Raw genomic sequence first — 22882 nt, forward strand, 5'->3', positions numbered from 1 at the left:
ACACATAGTAAAGAGAAGAAAACGTTGAGGATTGGTTTTTAACAGCTACGTGTATTCCCATAAAAAATGGTTGGATAATTTTGCCAAGGATTTGACGTTTTCGTAGAGAAAACAAGCCATGTTACTATGTTGTTCAACTTTTGTGAAGAAATGCGAAAGAAATGGTTGCAAATTCGAGCTAAATCACTATTAGCAAAAAAAAAAACAATTAAATTTCAAAAATAGATATTGTCCCTTTTTGTTTTTCAACTTAAAAAATCAAATTGTTGGGAAATTATGTATAGCTCACGCCACATAGGTTCTTCAAATATTTCATCATTCCTTTCATCTCTGTTAAAAGCCCCTCTCCCTTAACATCCTCGTTACTATAAAGAAGCCTCACTTTCCGTCTCATAATTACCCACAATACACCTTACCTTTCCCCTTTCTTCCTTCTTCTTCTTCTTCTTCTTCTTCTTCTTGTGTATAATATTCTCCACTTAGATGGGTTAGTTGTAAGCTAATATAAGTGCATGGTTTTCGAATTCTTGGTCGTGATTTAATTTTCAGAAACATATGGATCATAAGCTCAACTTTGGGAGATTGCCTCCTGGTTTCAGATTTCACCCAACGGACGAAGAGCTTGTGGTACAATACTTGAAGCGCAAAGTGCTGTCCTATCCTTTACCTGCTTCAATTATCCCTGAAGTTGACGTTTGCAAGTTTGATCCTTGGGATTTGCCTGGTTGGTTCCTCGATTGCTTTAAGATAGTTCTTTTATTCAAAACTTTCCCACTCTCAAAATCAAGTCTTTTGAGCTTAGAACAGAAACAGCACGCTTTCATATTTGAAGTGGGTCATTCATGCTAATGGCATTGAGTTTGTATAGGTGGTTCTGAGCAAGAGAGATACTTTTTCAGCACCAGAGAGGTCAAGTATCCAAATGGGAATCGATCGAACCGGGCCACGAGTTCGGGGTACTGGAAGGCAACCGGTGTAGACAAGCAAATCGTGGGTTCCAGAAGCGGCCACCAGCCTGTTGGGATGAAAAAAACTCTAGTTTTCTACAGGGGGAAGCCTCCAAAGGGGGGCAGAACTGATTGGATCATGCACGAATATCGCCTCATCGACGATCAAAGCTCTGACCCACAAACCAAACTTTCAGCACAGGTGAAAACTGGATCAGACCCCTTCAGTTCATACCAAGCAACAACTGTAAAAGAATCGAATTTCATCTGTTTTATGTCGATTACTTTCTGCAGGAAAATTGGGTTCTCTGTAGAATATTTTTGAAGAGGAGGAACAAGAGCGATGGTGATGTTGCGACGGGGCCGGTTTTCTTTGATTTTATGGCCCGGGAGAGGGCTGATTTGAACCTACTCCCGGCTTCATCATCCTCCGGTTCAAGTGGGATCACAGAGATCTCGAAAAACCAAGAAACGGATGATCATGAAGAAAGCAGTAGCTGCGATACTCTGCCCAACACTTTCAGAAGGAAGCCAGGCCCTTAAAAATAAACATATTAACTACTTACAAGAGTCTTTCTGATTAGATTTCAGGGACTCCTTTTACTCAAGAACCTGTTTAAATATGTATGTAGACTTGTGCAGAAACCAACAAACATGTTGAACCTAATGTTTCCATGTTTTTCAAGTTATCTTAATTAAGGAGCAACATAAGATCATTATATACTCAAATCAACATATTTCGGAGTTGATCCTTTGATTGGGGTAATCAATCTCGAGTCCATTGTCTTTTTCACCATGCAAAAAGCATTAGTATTAATAATTTTCCTGGTAATAACTGCTCCTGCCAAGTTTCATCGAAGAAAGTTCAGTAAAAGAAGAAAGAAAAAAGGCAGCACGTGCAAACATAAACCGATCTTTGGTAAAAGAGAATCTCTTTTCCAAAACACAAGAATAAGAACATATATTTTGCAAAATCTCATTCGCATAGGGTTCCCTTAGCCTTATTGCAAACTAAAAGGAGTTATTTTTTAGGTATCGAGTTCCCTGCGAGGGACCAATGTTTTTATTGAATCTTACAACTCTCAATTTAAAATTTGAGAAGAAGTTTAAAATGCCATATTTGGCATATATTTATTAGAACTTATAACAATATTGTTGCTACAACTACAGTCTATGTTAAACATAATTACACATTAACTTTTTGTAAAGCCAAAGGTCACGTTACTAAATCGAATATTATATATATACATGATATTTGAGGAGTTTTTTTCCTAGTATAAAACAAATCCTTAAAAAAACAAGAAATGACCGATCATTGGAAAATCTAGTTCTTAATGACCAAATAATTATCGTAATTGCTTATTCTTGCAAGTTCTGTTTTTTCTTCGTGCAAGTTATGCTATTCATACAATTTGATTTGATTGGGCGACACAACCAAGAATTTCAATCATTAGGGCCTAGGGTTGAAGAAATCCATGCAAGATTCCTTTCATTTGACAAATAAAAGATGGTAGACCTCCCCAATATATATATATATATATATATATATGTTATGAAATGACAAAGATTAGGCAAAGTGATACTCCCACAATCTCCCAACTGCTGTATATAACTTTGACTTAAATTTCCTTAATACAGAAATAGACCATGCAAAAGGTTGTCATATCCCAACAGTACCAGGAGTCACGCCTCCTACTTATAATAGATGAAAGTACATTTTATTATTAATTAATTTTTGTCTTTTATTTAAACTGAAAAATAAAAATTTTACATTTTTAGATTAATTCGACTTGATCTAGTGATAAGATTTATTCATAAATTTGGTTGACCTAATCTAATCTTGTTATTTATCTATTATGATTTGTTTTTTGTATTTATCTTTAAGATATATCTTATATTTGAATAGAGTCTTATTCTTAATAAACTCTTGTTTCCATGTTTGTAGGATTTTGTTCTTATGGAAAGATAATTAGGTCAAGATATGAAGATATATATTATGTATCTTGAGAAGAATTGGACAGCTTTTAGGGGATATTTACGAAGCTGCTGGAATGGTTCTCTGAAAATACCAGACATTCAGAGTTGAAGATGATTTTCATGTTGAAGAATTTGAGTGATTGTGTTTAAATCGGTTTGGGGGAAAATAGTTGAGCTACAATAGCTCGATTCTTGAAATATTGAACACCGATGAATTAAATCGAGTTTGGTGTTCAAACCAAGCGGAATACACTCGAAATAATCCTTCGTAGAAACCGATTAAATATTTTATAAATCATTTAAAAGATATGCAGGTTGAATGAGTAAAAATATTTTGGTTGAAGCATTTTATCAAACACCTTGTATACAATATTTTGGTATTTGAAGAACACAAAAAATGCTTCAACAATACATCTTTAAAAGCAATGAAAATTATAAGTAAATGCAATTAAAAAAAATAGACACGAACTTGTTTATGGATGTTCGTAGACTTCAAATGTTTCTATGTCACCCATTCTTCCCCTTGGGAAGGATTCACTAGAAGACTTTGATTTGAACAACACCTTGTACAAAATCATTTCAACTTAGGACTTATCTCTTGCCTAATTGAAACTCCTAGCACTCAAGATTGTAGGCATGTAACGCCCCGAAAATTCGAAGGTCCACGCGAACCACATGCATGTAAATTATTAAATTCTCTTGTATTTTAATTAAATGTTTTAATTGCATGAATTAATTATGTTGTGCATATTTACATGTTTAAATTATATTTTTCTACGTGGTCGCATTAAGATGTATTTTTAAAGGTTATTCGAGTTGCGATCGAAGAACGGAGACCGAGAGCTGAAAAATATAAAATGTTTTTATTAAACAATTGTTTTAATTATTTAAAATATGGATGATGCTTTTTTAGTATTTTTGAAAATAAGGGGTTTTGAGGTGATTTTATACGCCATGACGTAAATTTTATCGGTTTTGGTTTTTCAACAAAAACTCGAACGTTGTGGCAACCCATCTAATAAATTCACAAACTTATTTAAGCAAAATTATTTTAAATATTTTAATTAAACACTAATAGGCTAAATGGGCTTAATTAAGTCGATTAATGGGCCTAACCATGTTAGTGGATTAATTAATATATAATATACTAAGTTCACCCCACAATTCTTAAAACCCCACGCCTCAATCTCCAAGGCAATTCAAACTCTTTCTCCCTAGCAAAAACATCACATGCACACACAAGAGCAAGAAGGAAAAAGCATCAAGTTTGCTAGAGTTTTCAAGCCGTCGTTCCTCGTCGCCATTCTTCAAATCGTCAACGATAATTCGTGCGTTTTATACGCAAAGGCACGTCTATTCTTTCCTTCAAACATCATCACACCATATTATGATTTTATGCATGTTTTGTATGGAAATCAAGTGGCATGAAACTTATTTTCGTTTTTCACATGAGTATGGGTTATAAAAGCTCAAGTTTGTTGCAAATTCACGTTATTATGATTTGAAAAGGGCTGTCATGACTAGGACACGTTCAAGTATGGATTTACACGAATTTTAGAGTCCTAAGATCACACTACACACGCTAGAAAGCACGAAACAACAAGCTGGTAAAGCGTGTTGTTGTCATGGGAAGATAAGGGTCCGGTCTTCGTCCTTGATGGCTCGGCTGGGTTCAGGGACTAGCCAAGATCGTGGGGGAGTCAAGGCTAGAGTTCTAGTCATGCTAGGACTCGAGCTAAGTGGGCGGGGAGGAGTCCTTGCCAACAAGGACTCCTCCCCGAGAGTTTCATGAGGCACGCGCATGTTTGTAGAATTGCGCAGGTAGAAGGGCTCGGCCTGGGTTCGAGGGCTGGGCTTGAGTGAGTCCTTAGGGCCCTAGGTGAGTGCACATGGGTCTGGTTCAAGTGCTGGGTCACGGTACATGGTCCTAAGTACCAAAAAAAAAGAGTCCTAACACTATGGGAGTTCTCGGCCAGCACATGGGTGGGGTTGGGAGCTTCGGTTTCTTGATTTGGGAAGGTTTCTAAGGGATCCAAGGGTCCAGTAGGGTGCTCTAATGGGTTGTTCAGGGTTTGGTTCAACATGGCTCGAGGGTGGCTCGAGGAAATCGAGACATGGCTCGAGGTCGAAACAAATAGGTCAAGTTAGGGTTTTAAAAGCTAAAATAATCGAAACACGGCTCACGGGGGTCGAGTCGTGGTTCACGAGGGTTAAAATAATATAAAAAGACTAAATTTTGAATTTAGGTTTTTTATATTAAAGTTAGGGGTTTTTCGGGAAATAAACGCGTTCAAAACGACTAATTACGAATTAATTAAAAAGCCTAGTTTTGAAGCTAAATAAAATTATGAAAATTTTAATTTAGGCTTAAATAATTATTTGGGACATGTTAAAGTCAAAGAATTAAGAAAAAGTCAAAAACGTGAAATTTTACGTCTAGGGGTAAAACGATATTTTCACGCCTAAAAATTAGTAAACGTCATGGCAGTGTCCTGAATGCTGTTTTATATGCTAATATTATTATTTTCAATGATTATGGATGTTTATGAATTTTTATGTCAATATGTCAATTTTAAAGGTTTATGGAATTTTTATGTTTATGGATTATTATGTTAAAATGTTTATTTTAAACGTTTATGATTTAAATATTTATTTTAAACTTTTATGATGTTAAAACGTTTATTTTAAATGTTTATGAAGTTTTAATATGTTAAAAAGGTTATTTTTAAAATTTTTTATGAATTTTGTGATTTAACGTGGACATTTAAAAGACATGTGCATGCTTGGTTTAAAAGAAAAACGTTATATGCATGTTTAAATTTTATAAAGTGATGAAAATATGAAACGTTGAAGGAAGTAAAGTAATTGTGACTAATACCATGATATGTTGGAAATTTCATGAGGGTTATGGTCCCAGTGGGAGCCCGACGGTCGTATTTCCTTGGATACGGATATGTATATGAACCCGATGATATGTTAATATGTAAGGCCAAGGCACAGTTGACAGCTGAGAGTGTCGCTGGTGTCCCCGCCTCCCAGTACTATGGTTACATGTAGATGAATCCATCGCCCAACACGTATATGAACACGAAAGTCACAATCAACGATCTGAATTCAACAAAACACGTATATGAACATGAATATGGATATGTATATGTTGAGGATGATATGTATATGCTTATAATGATTCGAAAACATTTATAATTTTACACGTTTATGAAAATGTTTATGTTTAAAATTTATGCTTTATGATGAAAATGATATTTTAAGTACAAGTATTTTTCACCGTTGTATGTAACATGTATTACGTATTACTCGTTATCAAGAATATGATGTGTTGTGTCTTTAGACTCACTAGGTGTGATTGATGCAGATAATTATGATAAGAATGTTTTTGGAGGTCTTAATGGTTGATCTGACTGGACTGAAGGTGCACATAACCCGAGGACCGACGCTCGTTTTCCGCAATAGTTACGATTTATGATTTTAAGTGATGTTAATGATATTCTTACGATGATTTATTTATGAAAGATTTTGAGAGGTTATAGTATGGGCTATACTTTTCAAATAATGTTTTTAGTTTAGTAAAATGTAAGAAAATTTTTATCCTAAACTATTTCCTTTGGTTTTAAAATATTAGTTGGTTGATTTATTCTAAAATGATATCAAAAATATTTTATACAAATATGTATGGTTCGGCCGATGCTATGTAAGGTTTGAAAAAAAAAAATTTCTAGCAAGTTTTAAGAAAACGAATAGCAGACGTCTCAAGGCAGCACCTCACAATCAGAATATTATTTCATGTCTCATATGCAAAGACTACAAACACAATGTTTTACGTCTTTGTGTAAAGACTTACTCAACTAATTTTTGAAGTTCAACTCTCTTGTATATGTGTGAGTGATTGTGTGTGATGAATTTATCAGTTACAGTATACATCTCAAATGTATCCTCACACAAGGTCTTGTGCTCTCAACTAGCTGATTTCTTCTTGCTCACTGCCCATGCTTTGAATCCAATTCAAAAGCTCTTGTTTGATCTTCAAGATGTTGTATTTATAAGCTCCAACAATGATATATACGTTAGACACAAGAATATGACCGTTTGGAAAGTTTCTGTACTGTTTCTGAAATTGCAACGGTCAAATTCGCCTTGCTGGATATTTTCCCGACTGGTCAACCCTGGTCAACTCAACTAGTCGTTCAGTTCAACTGGTCAGCAGCTGGTTCAGTTGGTCAGCTGCTGGTTCAGTTCAACTGGTTCTGTTGATCAGCAGCTGGTTCGGTTCAGTTGGTCAGCAGCTGGTCTGGTTCAGTTGGTTAGCTGCGGGTTCAGTTCAGTTGATCAGCCACTGGTTCAGTTTAGTTAAGCTGGTCAATAACTAGTTCAGTTCAGTTCAGTTCAGCTGGTCAGCAGCTGGTTCAGTTCAGTTTCAACTGGTGTGCTGAAATCAGCCTTGCTGATTTCAGTTTGTGCAGAACCAGTAGATTCATAGCCATTTATCAGCATCTTAAGCTTCGATTCAGACTTTGACTTCTGAAGATTATTTGTAGATCATTGTCTTATCTTTACAACATATACTGAACTGCTTCATTTTAATAACCGAGCTGAGAGATATGCCCAAAATACCGCAGCTGCTCAAACCCAACTTATTGATGTCTTCGTGCGATCAGTTACGATCAGTTTGAACTAGATAAATTCCGATTCTACCCAATTGACGTGAAATACTACTTGTTCCAAATTGCGTTTTCTACTCAGTTCGGTTGGCAAATTGTCATTTGAATCATCTAGCTGGGAGATATCATCAAAACACAGAAACTCGCCAGAAATTCAGTTTGTACAAAATTCAGTTTCAGCTTGCTTCTTGTTTTAATAACTTCACACTTGAGTAAATATGTTAGAAACACAATAACAAGTTTTGTTAACATCAAAATCAAGATTGCGAACATGAAATGTTCCAACAGATTGATTCACATTCATGCCGTGTTACAGATTGGCGTTGAAGAAACACGAAGAACGACACTGACTCAAAGTGTTGATCAAGAGTGTTCTTTTATTTGTTTTAAGCAACTTCGATTTATGCATCTTGTTTTTAATATTGGTTTATTTTGATGTATTTTAATTCCTTGGAGGGTCAAGTATTTGTACTCGGGCATAAATTAAATCCGGTCTCTATTTATTCAAGTAATACTCGTGTGTTAAATAATTAATTTCCGCTGCATGTTATGTGCTCGTGTTGACAACACCAGAACATAACAATAACTTCTGATACACACAATATATTAATTTCCTGAACATTTATGATCAACAACCCCTCCTTTCAAGTGGTATTAGAGCCAACGCTTGATATACTAAATGATTGATCCTGTTTTACTATTGTTTTTACAGGATTATATCAATAAATCAATGGACGCATTGGATTCAAGTGCCGTCTTTAGACCACCGGTATTGGATGGATCGAATTATGCGTTTTGGAAAGTCAAGATGAGGTTGTACATAAAATCCATCGAGGAAAGAGCGTGGCAACGAGTTTTAGATGGTTTTTCACCACCTAGAATTGTCGATGCAGATGGTGACAGCCGAGTAAAGCCTGAGAATGCATGGACTAATGATGATTTTCATACCTCAAATTTTAATTATAAGGCACTTAATGCTATATTTATCTCGATTGATGTCAACATGTTCAGCCTAATTACAAATTGCATATCTGCTAAAGAAGCATGTGACATTCTCCAAAAGCACTGCGAAGGATCTGAAAGTGCCCGCAGAACCAAACTGAGGAAGCTGACCTCCGAATTTGAGAGCCTAACGATGGAAGACAATGAAACAATTATTGAATATAATCGAAGACTTTGAGATATTGCCAATGAAGCCTTTAGTCTAAGTGATCCTATGTCTAATGAAACGCTCGTCAGAAAGGTATTAAGATCTCTTCCTGAACGATTTAACATCAAGATTTGTGCCATTGATGAATCAAAGGACACGTCTAATCTGAATCTAGAAGATTTGATAAGCTCTCTTAGGACTTTTGAGATGAATTTGGATATACGGAAAAGCAATAAAGGGAAGGCCATTGCATTGCAAGCTACTGATGACTCCGTCAACAATCTAATTCAAGAAGCTAATGAATCTGATCTCGGTGAGGAGTCAATCTCCTTGATTACTAATAAGTTTGGTGATTACTTAAAGAGAATGAGAGACAAGAAGAAAAACATGTCAACACCCAAACCTTCTTTTGTCCCTTTTGAGAGAAATAAAGTGTCTACACCTACTAAAGCGAATTTTAAACCAAGAAATGAAGTGATGGCTCGACTAGAAACTAAAAGATTGGATTCTGTACAATGTAGAGAGTGTTCTAGATATGGACATTATGCAAATGAGTGTGCCAATCGGCTTCGTAGAAATAAAATCATGGCAGTTTCCTTGAGTTATGAAGATTATAATTAAGAACTTGGATCCAGTAAAGGAGATGATTTTACTTCTTTGTTACCGTTTTGAAGAGCTCACGTCAACTGCAAATCAATCCACTTGGTGTTGCCACTGGTGTTGCAACACCAGGCTGCAACACTATCTCAAAGTCATTGTGTCTGAATGTTAAATCTCTGGAGAACTCCGACTTTGACGAAATCCAAGAATCTGGTCAAGAAGAGCTTACCGTAGAGACCGTTCAGATGATGTATGAAGAGCTATATGATGACTGGCTCAAAAAAAATGAGACAAAATCAATGCTTTCAAAAGAAAATACTGAGCTGAAAGGCAGCTTGTCTCGACTTGAAATCTTATTAAGCAGAAAGGATCTTGAACTTTGCAAAGCCAAAGATAATCATGAGAAGGCCTCAAAAACTCTTGCTAAATTCAACTCAAGCTCATCAAAGCTTGACTCAATGCTAACTATTGGAAAGGATGGCAGAGCTGGTCTTGGATATGTCTAAAGCATAGATGAACATCGTGAATCTTCCAACTCCGGATCAAAATCAATTGTGTTTGTAAAGATAAGTAAATACAACTATGTCCTCTTAAGAGTGAACCCTTCTATGAAGACTCTGCCAATCTCAAAGCTAGCCTCGGAACAAAGACTAAAACAAAACAGAGCTTCTTTCTCTCCTTTGAAAGTTGACTTGCGAGTGAAGATGTCACAACCCAAGAAACCAGTGTCAACTTCTAAATCAAAGAAAAGAAAGCGACGCTTTATCTGTCACTACTGCCATAAGCCTGGGCACATCCTCTTCTGCTTCAGACTAAGAGATAACTACTTAAGTTGGCAATCAAATCGGGTGGTGCACAAGGTGTTGCACAACACTACAGTCAAAACTTCATCCACAAAGAAAATATGGGTACCCAAAACAGTTATTCGATGCAATGTCATCTATATTTCTTTAAAAACTAACATTGCTGGAACCTGATACTTAGATAGTGGGTGTTCACGTCACATGACAGGATCCAAAAAACAGCTCATGAAGTATGTTGAAATAAAAAGTTGGCGCGTAACCTATGGTGGTGGTGCCAAAAGAAGAATTGTAGGCAAATGAACCTTAAATGTTGATGGGCTTCCTGAACTTCATAATGTTCTACACGTCGAAGGACTTAATTAAAATTTAATACGAATAAGTCAACTCTGTGATGATGATTTACATGTCAGGTTTAATAAAAATAATTGTGAAGTTTTTAACGATGCCAATGTTTGTGTAAAGTCAGGTGCATGATCTGCTGACAATTGATATCAACTGTGAGAAGGTGATGATTGTCGTAGTGCCAAGGTGAGTGATCTAGTCCTCTGGTATCAAAAACTGTGACATCAGTGGAAGTTTGATGCTGTGAGAGGTATGCCAAATTTGAGTTCAGGTAATGCTTATGTCTATGGACCGTGTCAGAAGGTAAACAAACTCGTGTTGCACACCCGGTGTTGCAACACTTTGGGACAACACGGTGCCTTGAACTCTTGCACATAGATCTAATGGGTCCAATGGATGTTGAGAGCTTGGGTGGTAAGAAATACTCATTTGTATGTGTTGATGATTTTTCGCGTTTTACTAGGGTAAGTTTCCTTAGAGAAAAATTTGAGACGTTTGATGTCTTTAAGAAATTGCATGCTAGAATAACAAACTTGCACGAAGTGTGCGTAGTTAAATTAAGAACTTTTCATGGTAAAAAGTTCGAAAATTTTCATTTTACTTCTTTGTACGAAAAGAAAGGATATTCCATGTCACCATATATTCAAGCCAAAACAATGAAACAAGCACAAAAATAATAAAACTAGCAAGACTCTTTCATGGGACCATTTCCAGCTCAATAAAATCAATAAGCAGCAACAGAGTATAGCATCTTCAAGACGTAACATTGCAAGAGATAACAAGGATAATATCACTTCAAGTAATAGGCACATTTCAAGAATAATATTTTTTCAAATGAAAGATATTCTACAGTCTCTTAAGAGAGTATCCCTGAGCATCTTCCAGTTAAAAGGCTCCCGAGCTAACTTTCCGAGTAATTTTAAAAGGTCTTTCCCATCGAGCTTCTAACTTGCCTACATCTCCGGTTGGATTTAATCTTTTCATGACTAAATCTCCTATCTGAAAGTCCCGGATCCGGACTCGTTTATTGTATGATTTCATAACCCGGCCCCAATAAGCTTTCATCTGAACCATTGCCCGCTCTCTTTTCTTTTCCACCAGATCTAGTTCAATTGCCCAGCTTTGATCATTATTTTCCAGGTAAGATTCTACCCGGACGGAAGATTGCCCAATTTCCACAGGTAATACTGCTTCAGAACCATAGACCAAATTGAAAGGAGTTTCTTGAGTGGGAGCTCGTGGTGTAGTCATGTATTCCCAGAGAACACCAGGTAGCTCCTCCACCTAGTCTTTTCTTTTTTCTTGCAGTCGAGTTTTCAAGGCCTGCACAATAATTCTGTTTATTACATCTGTCTGCCCATTTGCTTGGAGGTAAGCAACTGAGGTGAAAGACAGAGTGATCTTCATTTCATTGCATCAGGACGTTATCTTTTTCTCTTGAAATTGGCTTCCATGGCCTGAAATTAATCTCCTGGGGATCCCGAACCGTCATACAATGTTTTTTCAGAGAAATTTCAACACTTTTTCCTCGGTGATTTTAGACAGAGGTTCAGCCATGAACCATTTGTAGAAGTAGTCTACTGCTACCACAAGAAGCTTCTTTTGAGCTCGAGATACTGAGAAGGGTCCCACAATGTCCATACCCCATTGGTCAAAGGGACAAGATGCCCAAATAGGTTTCATAGGAGTGGTCGGGCTGTGTTGAAAGTTGGAATGTTGTTGACACCTTTCACATGCTCGAACCACCCGGGAAGAGTCTTGGCTCATACTGGGCCACCAGAACCCGGCCAACATTGCTTTCCGAGCCAACGCTGTTCTCTCGAGATGCTCCCCGCAACATCCCACATGTATTTTTCGGAGGACATATTCTACCTCTTCCATAGCTAAGAATTTCAACAAAGGTCCCTGGTATCATCTCCTATATAAGAATTGATCCAAAAGAACGAACCTGAGAGCTTGTTTTTTTATTTTCTAGGCTTGAGCTCGATCCTCGGGTAATATATTATGGGCAATGAATTTGATCAGTGGTGTTATCCATGAGTCCTCTTGCATCGGTAGTACTTCCTCCTCAGTAGAGAGAATCAATCGATTGACGTGTAATACCTCTCGAGTATTGACTTCTGACAAGGAGGCGGCCATTTTAGCCAAGGTATCTGCTTCATCGTTCTCACTTCGATGGATCTGCTCAACGCTCCAATCCACAAAAGATTCTATCTGGATTTTAACGGATTTCATGTACTTGAGCATTTTGTCATCCTTGGCTTTATAAACTACCTTTATCTACCGAGTAACCAATTGTGAATCGGAGTAAAGAATGACTCGAGAGGTGCCTATTTCCCGGGCATCGCATATGTCAGCGAGTACAGCCTCGTATTCTGCTTCGTTGTTGGTGACCAGAGAGTCAATTCTCAATGCCAAGTTGATTTTTTCTCTCGAGGGTGCTATTACCACTACTCTGACTTCACATCCGGATAGACTTGCTGCTCCATCTACAAATACTCTCCATACTTCTTCCTCCTTTGGCTGAGTCATTTCCGAAATAAAATCTGACAGGGCTTGTGTTTTGATGGCGACCTGAGGCTTGTATTCAATATCATATTCTCCCAGCTCTATTGTCCATTTTACATTCTTCCAGAAACCTCCGGGTGAGTCATGATCCTCCCAAGAGGACTGTCGGTGAGCACAATGATCGGATGCGAGAAAAATAAGGTCGTAACTTTTCGAGCAGTCATGACCAGTGCCAAGGATATTTTCTCCACTTCACTGTACCTGAGCTTAGCTCCCCTAGGAGCATGGTTGACATAATACACAGGCTTCTAGTCGAATCCCTCTTCCCATATAAGCACAGAGCTGACAGTATACTCAGTGGTGGATAAGTAAACAAACAATTTTTCCCCAGGCTCTGGCTTTACCAAGACTAAAAGCTTTGCCAGGTGATTCTTGAGATCTTCAAATGCTTGTTCACACTTCCCATTCCAACTAAAATTTTGTGCCTTCTGTAGGATCTGAAAGAATGGATAACTTTTGTGCGCAGATAGGGATATGAACGGGGAAAGTGAAGCAATCCTCCTGGTTAGTTTTTGTACTTCTCGAACGGATTGAGGGGATGACATGTCTAGTACTGACTTGAATTTTTCGAGATTTACTTAGATTCCACGATCAATAACCACAAAACCCAAAAACTTACCACTCTTCACCCCAAAGATGCACTTGGCCGGGTTCAGCTTAATCCCATAATGCATGAGAGTGGCAAACGTTTCTTCCAAATTAGGAATAAAACAAGAAATATCTCGGGACTTACCCAGTATATCATCCACATCTTTGCAGATTTAAAGTGCCAAGGCAGAGGTTCCCGAACGATGACATCAGAAAAAAGACATCATTTAGTGACTACCTGAGTACTATTCCGACCTCCAACCTACCCCTCTAAGATCTTCATTTTCCTCCTCAACTCCTCCAGCTCTTCAGCTATAGTAGGGGACTTGGATCCATCACTAGACTCACTCTCCTCTGCTCTTATCTCCTCTTCTCTGCCCCCTTGATCTCGCTCCTGCTCAGGCTCTGGCTGGGTAGAATGATGAGAATGGGCCTTTCTTGCTATGGCCTTCTCGATGGCATCGGATATAATCTGAGCCAATTTTTCAGGTGACAAATTGATAGTAGGCTGAGGTCCAGTGAGTGGAGGGCCACCTTGACCAGAGAGAGGTGGGTAATCTCCAGGGACCCAAGAGTTTTCCATGTTCGTTCTTATAGTGGGAGTCATATCTAAGTCTTGAGCTCAATTTCCCACAGACGATGCCAATGATGAGATCTGGATGAATAGGGTGAGCTGCGTCGGGCATTCCACTGAATCTGATAAGAAGTTTGATGAGGAAAAAATGAGCAGTAAGATAAATCCCAAATCGAGATTATCTCCCCAGGATAGAGCTGTAATGATGTCCTGAAAATAGGGAAACAAACACGTGAATTAACGCCGGAGGGCTGTCTAGCGTGGCCACTTCGATGCTTAAGTCAGCAGGTGGGGATGAAGAAAACAAATTTAGCTTTACAGAAAAATAAATGCCACTTGTGTGGGTATGTGAGTGAATATAATGCAAAACAAACCTGCATATTTATAGGAAGATAGATAATGATTTTCCTTGTTTTCAGTACCTACTTACTACTTATAACCATCTATTATAAAGTTCATGTCACGTCGATCTGTCCTTTCCATCACATCAAATCAGTATGATTCTGTCAGGCACGCTTATCGAGTTAAGATATTACCTGCTCTCACACTCGAGTGTGGTACTATTATCGAGGCATCCCGGGTAGAGAGTCATCACCCGGGAATTTTCCCGAGAGCTCGGGCCTCTGGTTGCTCGGGTAAATGACATCCCGGACACTCACATGTCCGACTACTTATGAGCTCCTTCCGTAAACTTGCCATGATCCGGGCTATCCATTTACTGTCCCAGCTCATGGATGACCTGGGATCTTCCGGAAGTATCAATCAATATTTACGGCTTTATCCAATTATGTAATTTACTTTATCTGTATACTGATGGGAGCTACATATAAAGTCTTTGAACATAAAATAATTACCATGAGGTCTGTCTCACAACGTAATATCATGAAACTAAATAGGAAAGCGTACTATATATTCTAAACATGTTCCTTGTCGATTCAGCTACATAAAATAAGGATAAAGGTCTCTCTAACTTGAGACCAACATATGTGATGTAAACCTCATGTTTCATTGTCAATGACATAAAGATGTTCATTCATACAGATGTAAAGTCATTTGATGACACACTAAACAACTCTCCCTTGGACATTCCAAGTGGTTATCACTTATCGAGTGAAATAGTCTAATGTTATGATTGTACACCACTAGTCTTTTGACCCGAGACAACATAGAAGCTCTGTGTACTAGCACTGTACTTCGACTCATTTACCGACCCAAGAAGGGTCATCCGGTGGTGAGATTAGGTTAAATCCCAACATAATTAGGAGCCAAGGTTCCATAGTTGGGGATTGACTGCTCATTTGTGGGTAAAGATATCCTTTATGATCTAATGAGGTAATATTGCAAGGAATTTCTGGCTAGAGTAAGACGTGTATTTTGAAAAAGTGTTTTCTCAATTAAACATATCATGTCAAAGTTATTACTCAAAGATATGTCACATCGTTATCAAATTCATTTGCATCTCTCAATAAAAATTGTTGCATATTCTGTAAGGTCCAAAATACAATGACGTAATCCAACTGCATGCAACAAAATGAAAACAGACTAATTAAATGGTTTTAACGGCATGAATTAATTATCTTGGGCATGATTACATGTTTAAAAATAGGGTTTTCTATTAGAATGCATAAAACTGTGTTTTAAAGATTATTCGAGACGCGATCAAGGAACAGAAGCCGTGGACCATATGAGAGAAAATATTTTATTAAATAATTATTTTTAATTGTTTAATGTGTGGTGTATTTTAAATGGAATTTTTGAAAATGAGGTGTTTTTATACGCCAAGTCGTATTTTAAACCAGTATTAAATTTTCAATGAAAATAGGGACTTTTTGAGAACTCCACTAATATTTTCACAAACTTTTCTAAACAGAATATTTTAAATATTAACTAATTGGCTTAATGGGCCTATTAACTAATGGGCTTAATGGGCATTTTAAATGCATGTTGGTTACGTTTAGAATTTGGAAAACGTTCAGATATAATGCCTCCTAGACGCGCATTTAGTACCGATAGGCAAGTTGAGACTAATGGGGATCGTCAAGGGAATGCACCCCCACCTCCTAATGGAGATGCTGTTACTCGTGTTCTAGAGGGCATGGCACGTTTCTTTGAGCAGCAGGCTCAGCATGCTCCGAGGCAACAACATGACATGTATGATCAGTTCCGAAGGCTGAGAACGAAGGAATTTTCTGGCACCACCGACCCGTTTGCTGCTGAGGGTTGGATTCGATTTCTTGATGTGAATTTTCGTTGTCTTTATATGGGAAATTCTGACCGAGTTAGGTGTAATGCCCGAGATTTTGATTCTATTAATCTGAGATTATTGATTTTTGAATGGATATGATTATAGATGGACCATTCCGGGACCAGATTGGGTGAAGCATGGATTGATGCATATTTTTGTACAGAACTGTTGGCGCCCGAGCGGTAAAAAAAAAAAAAAAAAGGGCCGCCCGAGCGCCAATGCATCACAAGAACGGGTTTTGGACAGAGAGTCTGGCGCCCGAGCGGTAGTTTTCGACCGCCCGAGCGCCACTGTTCAATAGCATTACGTTCGGGCAGAAGATGTGGCGCCCGGGCGGTAGTTTGTGACCGCCCGAGCGCCAGTGTACAACAAGTTAGGTACCGTACAGAGTGTTCGGCGCCCGAGCGGTAATCGGTTACCGCCCGAGCGCCGCCTGAAAGGTGTGAAAAAAAAAATAATGACACGTATCGTTAACATGCAAGAGATATATAAGATGTTGGTTTCCTTCATTTCCCTCAGCAACAGAAACGAGAAGAGCTCCTGGGAAGCTACGAGAAATCCTTACGCCTTTTATCTTCTATATTTGTGATTTGTGAAAGATCCGCCCGTCTGATTTTCAATCCGACTTCAGTACTGTATTGCTATCGACAAGGGCTTCAACTGGACGTAAGTTTTACTATGTTTTGAGATGATTTGAAATTATGGTTTTGCCAGAATCTGATATGATTCCTATATAAGGTTCTTGATATGTTAGACATCATATAATCGAAACCGGATTGAAGAACGGATACCGCATAGAATTGTTATGAATTTTAGAGTTGATTTGACTGAGATTTGATATCAAATTTGTATTGTTATTGATTATGAGTTGCGAGAACGGATATCTGTTGATTTTTAGTGTTGGGTATATTGAGATTATGCAGTTATGCTGTCGAAACAGAATTTGATTTCGTTCTGATTATATCCAGTATTGAATTGATTGGTGTATTGATATTGTACTCCTCGATATTGTCATTCCCAGATTGAGTATTGACAGGCCTTGAGTTCGAGACTTCGACAGAGTCAGATTGACAGAAAGAAAGGTATAATTCATGTTGATTCGGGGAGATATAACTCGAATTAGATCTGATTTGAGTTTCCCAAAATCACATACTAGATTGTTATCTTTTTATATGTTGATGCTTTGTTTATAGATTTATATTCAAGCATTTAAGATAGGAGAGTCATTGGCAGACTTGCCAAGCTAGACGTTCGGTGATATCGACGCATAGGAGCAGAATTGACTCCGATTGTAGACATTCGATACAGACATGACCGAAGTCTAGGAATAAGACGTACCGTCACCCCGATTGGGAGGGTAGGTGGCAGACTGTGACGTCTTATTCACACCGGGATCCCTAGAGTTAGAATCGAGTTAAGTCCAGACATGAGTTTGAGTTATGTTGCATTGATCTTGTTTCATAGACTATGGAACATATTGTTATTGAATTTTATTCCTGATGGCATGTTTTATGATTATGTATTGAACTGCATGACATGCATGTATACATGTTTTATACTGGGATTTGTTCTCACCGGAGTATCCGGCTGTGGTTGTGTCTGTATGTGTGCATGATCACAGGTGGGACAGGATCAGGGTCGAGACAAAGATGAGAGATCGAGATAGCGTGGAGATTACGGGCGTAGATGAAGATTTCTAGTGTTTCTTACTAGACATGTACTGTATTTTTTAAACACTAGTATGTTCATTGTAGACGAACATGTGAATGTTAATGGTAGTTGAATAAGATGACAGTATTTTATATAATGTCTTGTGCTTGTTTATATACATTTGAATAAATGTTAAAAGCAAAATTTTGACCCATATTTTCTAGTAAAGATCCAATTAATCCCAAAGATAATCTAGTTAGAGCCCGGGTCCCCACATAGGTGTGCTACATATATGTTGAGAAACGATGCTTCTCTATGGTGGGAAGGAGCTGAGCATGGAGTTGATCTAGCCACCCTCACTTGGGTGCAATTCAAGAACATTTTCTACGAGAATTATTTTACTTCTAACGTCTGAGGAAGCTTGAAGAGGGAATTTATGACTCTCCATCAGGGAGACACGACTGTGGCTGAGTTTGTTAGGATGTTTGATAGGGGTTGTCACTTTGTACCTCTTATTGCTAGGGATTCTGCTGAGAAATTAAGGCATTTCCTGAATGTCCTTTGACCTACCATATGTCGTGATGTGATGATGATGCGACCGGAGGATTATGCAGTTGCTACTGTCTGCGCATTCCAATTTGAGAAAGCCCTAAAATATATTGATTTTTAGATGCAGCAGCACCAGCAGAGCTCTCAGCAAGTCAAGAGGCTATTTACGGGACCTCCGAAAGCTTAAGGGCAACAAGTGTGGCGTACCGTAACTTTAAAACTACTTAAGATTTGCGGAAAATAAAAATTTTTCTTAAATAAGTAATAATCTCTCAAAATGAAATACAAAAAAAATGCTTGTCTGAATATTTAAAATGTAAAAGAGCTTGCAACAAGTACTTTTTTAAACAACGTGAAGTAATTTCATGAAAATCAGAGTAAATGAATTTAATGTGCATAAAAATTCTTGAAAACTTAAGCGGTTCTCGGGCTAGGCCTCTGGACCGTCCGAGCCAACTCACTGGTCCCCGCTTCTCGCCTCTTCATACTCGTCCTCACCTGCATTGATCAAGTCTAGTGAGTCTAAAGACTTATTATGTATAAACTGAGTATAGAAAGTAAGACATATATAATAAATCCACATGCACTTTAAAGTAGCACATACATACTTAAACTCTGAACATACTTACATAAACATAGACGTACCATCATTTCATAAACTTTTTCATAAACGTGCTTGCATCATACATACTTAAACATGCATAATCATTATCATTTTGCTTAGAGAAATGTTTCAAAGCAAGTGACCCATAACATAATGCGCCTGATAAGACTAAACCACTGTACTGGACTGGCAGAGATCATCACAGCCTTTCGACCGAACGTCCACTCCCACATACATAAGATCCTTGGTCATGCTTTACCGGTGGATTGGTCCCTGGTCATGATTTACTGCTTCCCAATCCTGATCAAAACCCGGTCAAGCTTTACCGGGATAGAGAGGCCCCCAGACACGTTCTCCGGCTTTCAAACCCGTTCATAATTGGTCACAAGACAATTTGCATACCTCAAAAACATAAAACATTTTCTTTTTGCACGTAAAATATATATTTACATAGCGTTGAGGGCTTCATTGGATCTCTCTTGGGCTGCCGCTGCACATACTAAGACATTATTCATGCAACTTAAATTCCATAACTTAATCATACCAATCGTACACCTAACGAAGTAGTTAAACAACTTATGACTTTCTAGACCACTCGTGACTTGATCATTTTTAACCATCATACTAGACCATGACATCGAACCCCGAAACCGTCCTTATATGGAGTATGAACATTTCCCAAGCAATGGAAGACATAAACCCCGCTTAAACCATAACTCAACGATTCCCATTCTTCGTAACTACTAGTCTAACCCTCATCAAGCTTGGCCATAACGAAGTATTATAACCAAATGAGGAAATAGAACCTAAACCTACAGCTCTTTAATCCATGAACCAGTGCCAAGGCACCTGTAGTGTAGTGTTGTAGTGCTAGTTAAGCGCCTAGGCACTGCATCCCAGCGTCGCGGCACTAACAGGCGCGAATTTCTGGCGCTGCAGCGCTGCAGCGCTAACCCTGCGCGAACCAAACCCCAAGAAGTCATCTTCTACCCATTCGCTTCCCTACGACTTCTAATGTAACCAAACCCTTACCGACCTCAACGAAACACCGAAAATTGTCCGATCACAACACACGACAAACTTAAATGCAGAAGTTATCACCCGGTGGTCCCCAACGAATCCTGCAACCAATAAACCTCAAGAAAACATGAAGAACACATTTTTATAACATCACAGTTTGAGCAGTCACACGAGAACGATCATAACTCACTCGTCTCTTGTCCGAAAATTACGAATTTACTGTCAAATAGAAGATATCAAAAAGTATTACGTTTTAAATGTTGAAATTTTTCCAGAAAATCGGCCGAAAATTCGCAGGATTTGAAATGACAGCAGATTCGATTTTTGAGATCTAAAAATCGTTCCAAAATTGTTTCAAACATCATTGCTCAAACTTTGAATAACATAAACGGATTTTTACACACAATATGCATCCAAATATTTACTGTGACAAGATCGATGTAGAAAAATAAAAGAATATACATGCCTTGATGATTATACTCACGAAACGACGAATAACGAAGCGAGGATATGCGAGAACCGATCTGGGACGACTTGTGGCACATTTCTTGCTAAAATCGAACGTGATTCTACTGAAGAAAATTGTAGGGGAAAGGGATGCTGCTGGATACTCTAAGAACCCTAGTTCTTATAAAAAAAAAAAAAAAACGAATACCAAGTGTTTGTGTGAGTGTGTGTCGAGTGTGTGTGTGTGTGTCGTGTAAGTGTGTGTGTATGTTGATTAGGGAGTTAATGAAACGTCTACTCATTTAAAAGTGCGGAAATAAATTTTTTTTAAAAAAAAAGCAACCATTTTCGAAATAACATTTAAAAGTTTCGCATGCATGAGCTCTACAGAAAAACATAACATTTAAAAATAATCTTAAACACTTAACAGTAAAAATAGTGCAGTTTAAAATAACCAAACTCATCCCAAAATTTTACGCAAACATATACGAATAAAATCTTAAAATCATCAACGTATAAAAATGTTCATATCCTCTCATATCTCATAAATCATAATGCGGAAAACATGCAGTCCTCGGGTCATGTCACCGCACCAGGTCTGCCTACTCAGAGTTCGGCACCTCCAGTCCCCTCATCATCAAGCTCACCTGCATCACACTCGCCTAGTGAGTCTAAAGACTCAACATACTTGTACCAGAAATAACAAGTACATATACATGGCACACAGCAGTGAAAAATACCACAATCAACATATACTTCGTGAACTTAAAAGCATGAACATAAACGTGTCGTATAAGCTCAAACGTGTCAAAGCATAACTCATCATGTCATCATATACGCATACATTTCCTTTTTAATTGAATTCAGTTCATTAGTTGTGACTTTCGTATCACCTCTATTCGATGGATCCATCTACGTATAACCACAGTACCGAGCGGCGGGGACATCAGCGACGCTCTCACCCGTCAACTGAGCCTTGGCCTATCATATCATCATATCATGTCAATGGAAATACGATCGTCGGGCTCTCTCTTGGGCCTTTTCCCGTAAACGGGCTCCTTTTGTGGCCTTTTCCCTCACGATATCTCTAATTATATCATCATATACATATATTGTTAATCACAACCAACTCCCATCTTTCAAAAACATCATCATATTTACCACATAATAAAAACATGCATATACGTAATTTTTTCTTAAAACCAAGCATGCACCGTATTTTTCGTAATTACATAAAAATCATAAACGTGATGCATAAACATTTAAAATATGATAAAATTTGCTCAGAGCGCTGCAAGACCAAAATCTAACAGCGGGTGCAAAATGACTAATTTGCCCCTGGAAACCCAAAATGACCATTTTACCTCTGGACCTTTAAAAATTGACATGAAGCTTACCAAACTCCTTAAAACATCCCAAAACATAATAAAAGTATTTCTTAAACGTAAACTCGAGCCTATTTCAAAACTTGATCGATTCGTTTTAAAACTTGGACCGGAGTCCCGGTTTTAACCTGAATCGACTTGAAATTTAACCAAATGTCTCCCAACTTTTTACCACACCTTATAAACATCTAAAACGTCTTAAAAACTAGATCCTTAGACACTCGAACAATTCCCTGAACGGCTGCTGGAAAATCCAGAAAGTTACCAACCGTAACCCAAGGGCACCGAATTCACGTTCTAACCTTCGTAGACCGAACCATCGAGGACCAGCCATGATTCGACCTCACCTAGGCCTCCCTAGGACCCTACTGGACTCAATTTAAACGAGCCTACAGCCCCATGCAGGCCCTCAACCCTCGCACACTCAAAGGCGCACAAGGAAGCACCCCTTGGCCACTAGCCCCCACTCGACGCAAACGCTTAGACCACCCCTAGGACGCGACCAGCTGCTGTTGAGCCCTTCTTGGACACGCCCCAACCCCTCAAGGACTGCACCATGGCTTGGTTAGGCTCCCCTACAGCCGGAACTCTTCCTCCCCACTACAATCTAGCCGTAACAACCACCCATGACACCACTCGATCGGATATCCCAACAACTCCAGCAACCTTCGACTCCAGCCTAGAAACCCCCTCCTCCTCGATGATAACAGTTCCCTAATGACGTAATACAGCAGCCCTTACAAAGAAAAAACCAGAA

General features: G+C 38.4%; 2 protein-coding genes across 2 annotated transcripts; one reads left to right on the top strand and one right to left on the bottom strand.

Moving 5' to 3' along the window:
* Positions 1–336: 336 nt before the first annotated feature.
* On the top strand, positions 337–1696 carry LOC140982232 (NAC domain-containing protein 83-like). The gene is made up of 3 exons (XM_073448660.1): positions 337–724; positions 869–1149; positions 1242–1696. Exons 1-3 carry the CDS (start codon positions 556–558, stop codon positions 1488–1490), a joined length of 699 nt encoding a protein of 232 aa, XP_073304761.1. The 5' UTR covers positions 337–555; the 3' UTR covers positions 1491–1696.
* Positions 1697–11380: 9684 nt separating this feature from the next.
* On the bottom strand, positions 11381–11746 carry LOC140982051 (uncharacterized). The gene has a single exon (XM_073448467.1). It carries the CDS (start codon positions 11744–11746, stop codon positions 11381–11383), a length of 366 nt encoding a protein of 121 aa, XP_073304568.1.
* Between the last annotated feature and the right edge of the window lie 11136 nt (positions 11747–22882).

The sequence above is a fragment of the Primulina huaijiensis genome, chromosome 8, assembly GCF_012295235.1.
Source record: "Primulina huaijiensis isolate GDHJ02 chromosome 8, ASM1229523v2, whole genome shotgun sequence".
In the NCBI taxonomy this organism is placed as follows: Eukaryota; Viridiplantae; Streptophyta; class Magnoliopsida; order Lamiales; family Gesneriaceae; genus Primulina; species Primulina huaijiensis.

Excerpts from the sequence above, each read along its gene's own strand:
- LOC140982232 (XM_073448660.1), top strand. The coding sequence starts at position 556 with ATGGATCATAAGCTCAACTTTGGGAGATTGCCTCCTGGTTTCAGATTT. Across the intron at positions 725-868 it reads TGATCCTTGGGATTTGCCTG|GTGGTTCTGAGCAAGAGAGA; the intron begins GTTGGTTCCTCG and ends GAGTTTGTATAG. Across the intron at positions 1,150-1,241 it reads AAACCAAACTTTCAGCACAG|GAAAATTGGGTTCTCTGTAG; the intron begins GTGAAAACTGGA and ends TACTTTCTGCAG.
- LOC140982051 (XM_073448467.1), bottom strand. The coding sequence starts at position 11,746 with ATGACTACACCACGAGCTCCCACTCAAGAAACTCCTTTCAATTTGGTC.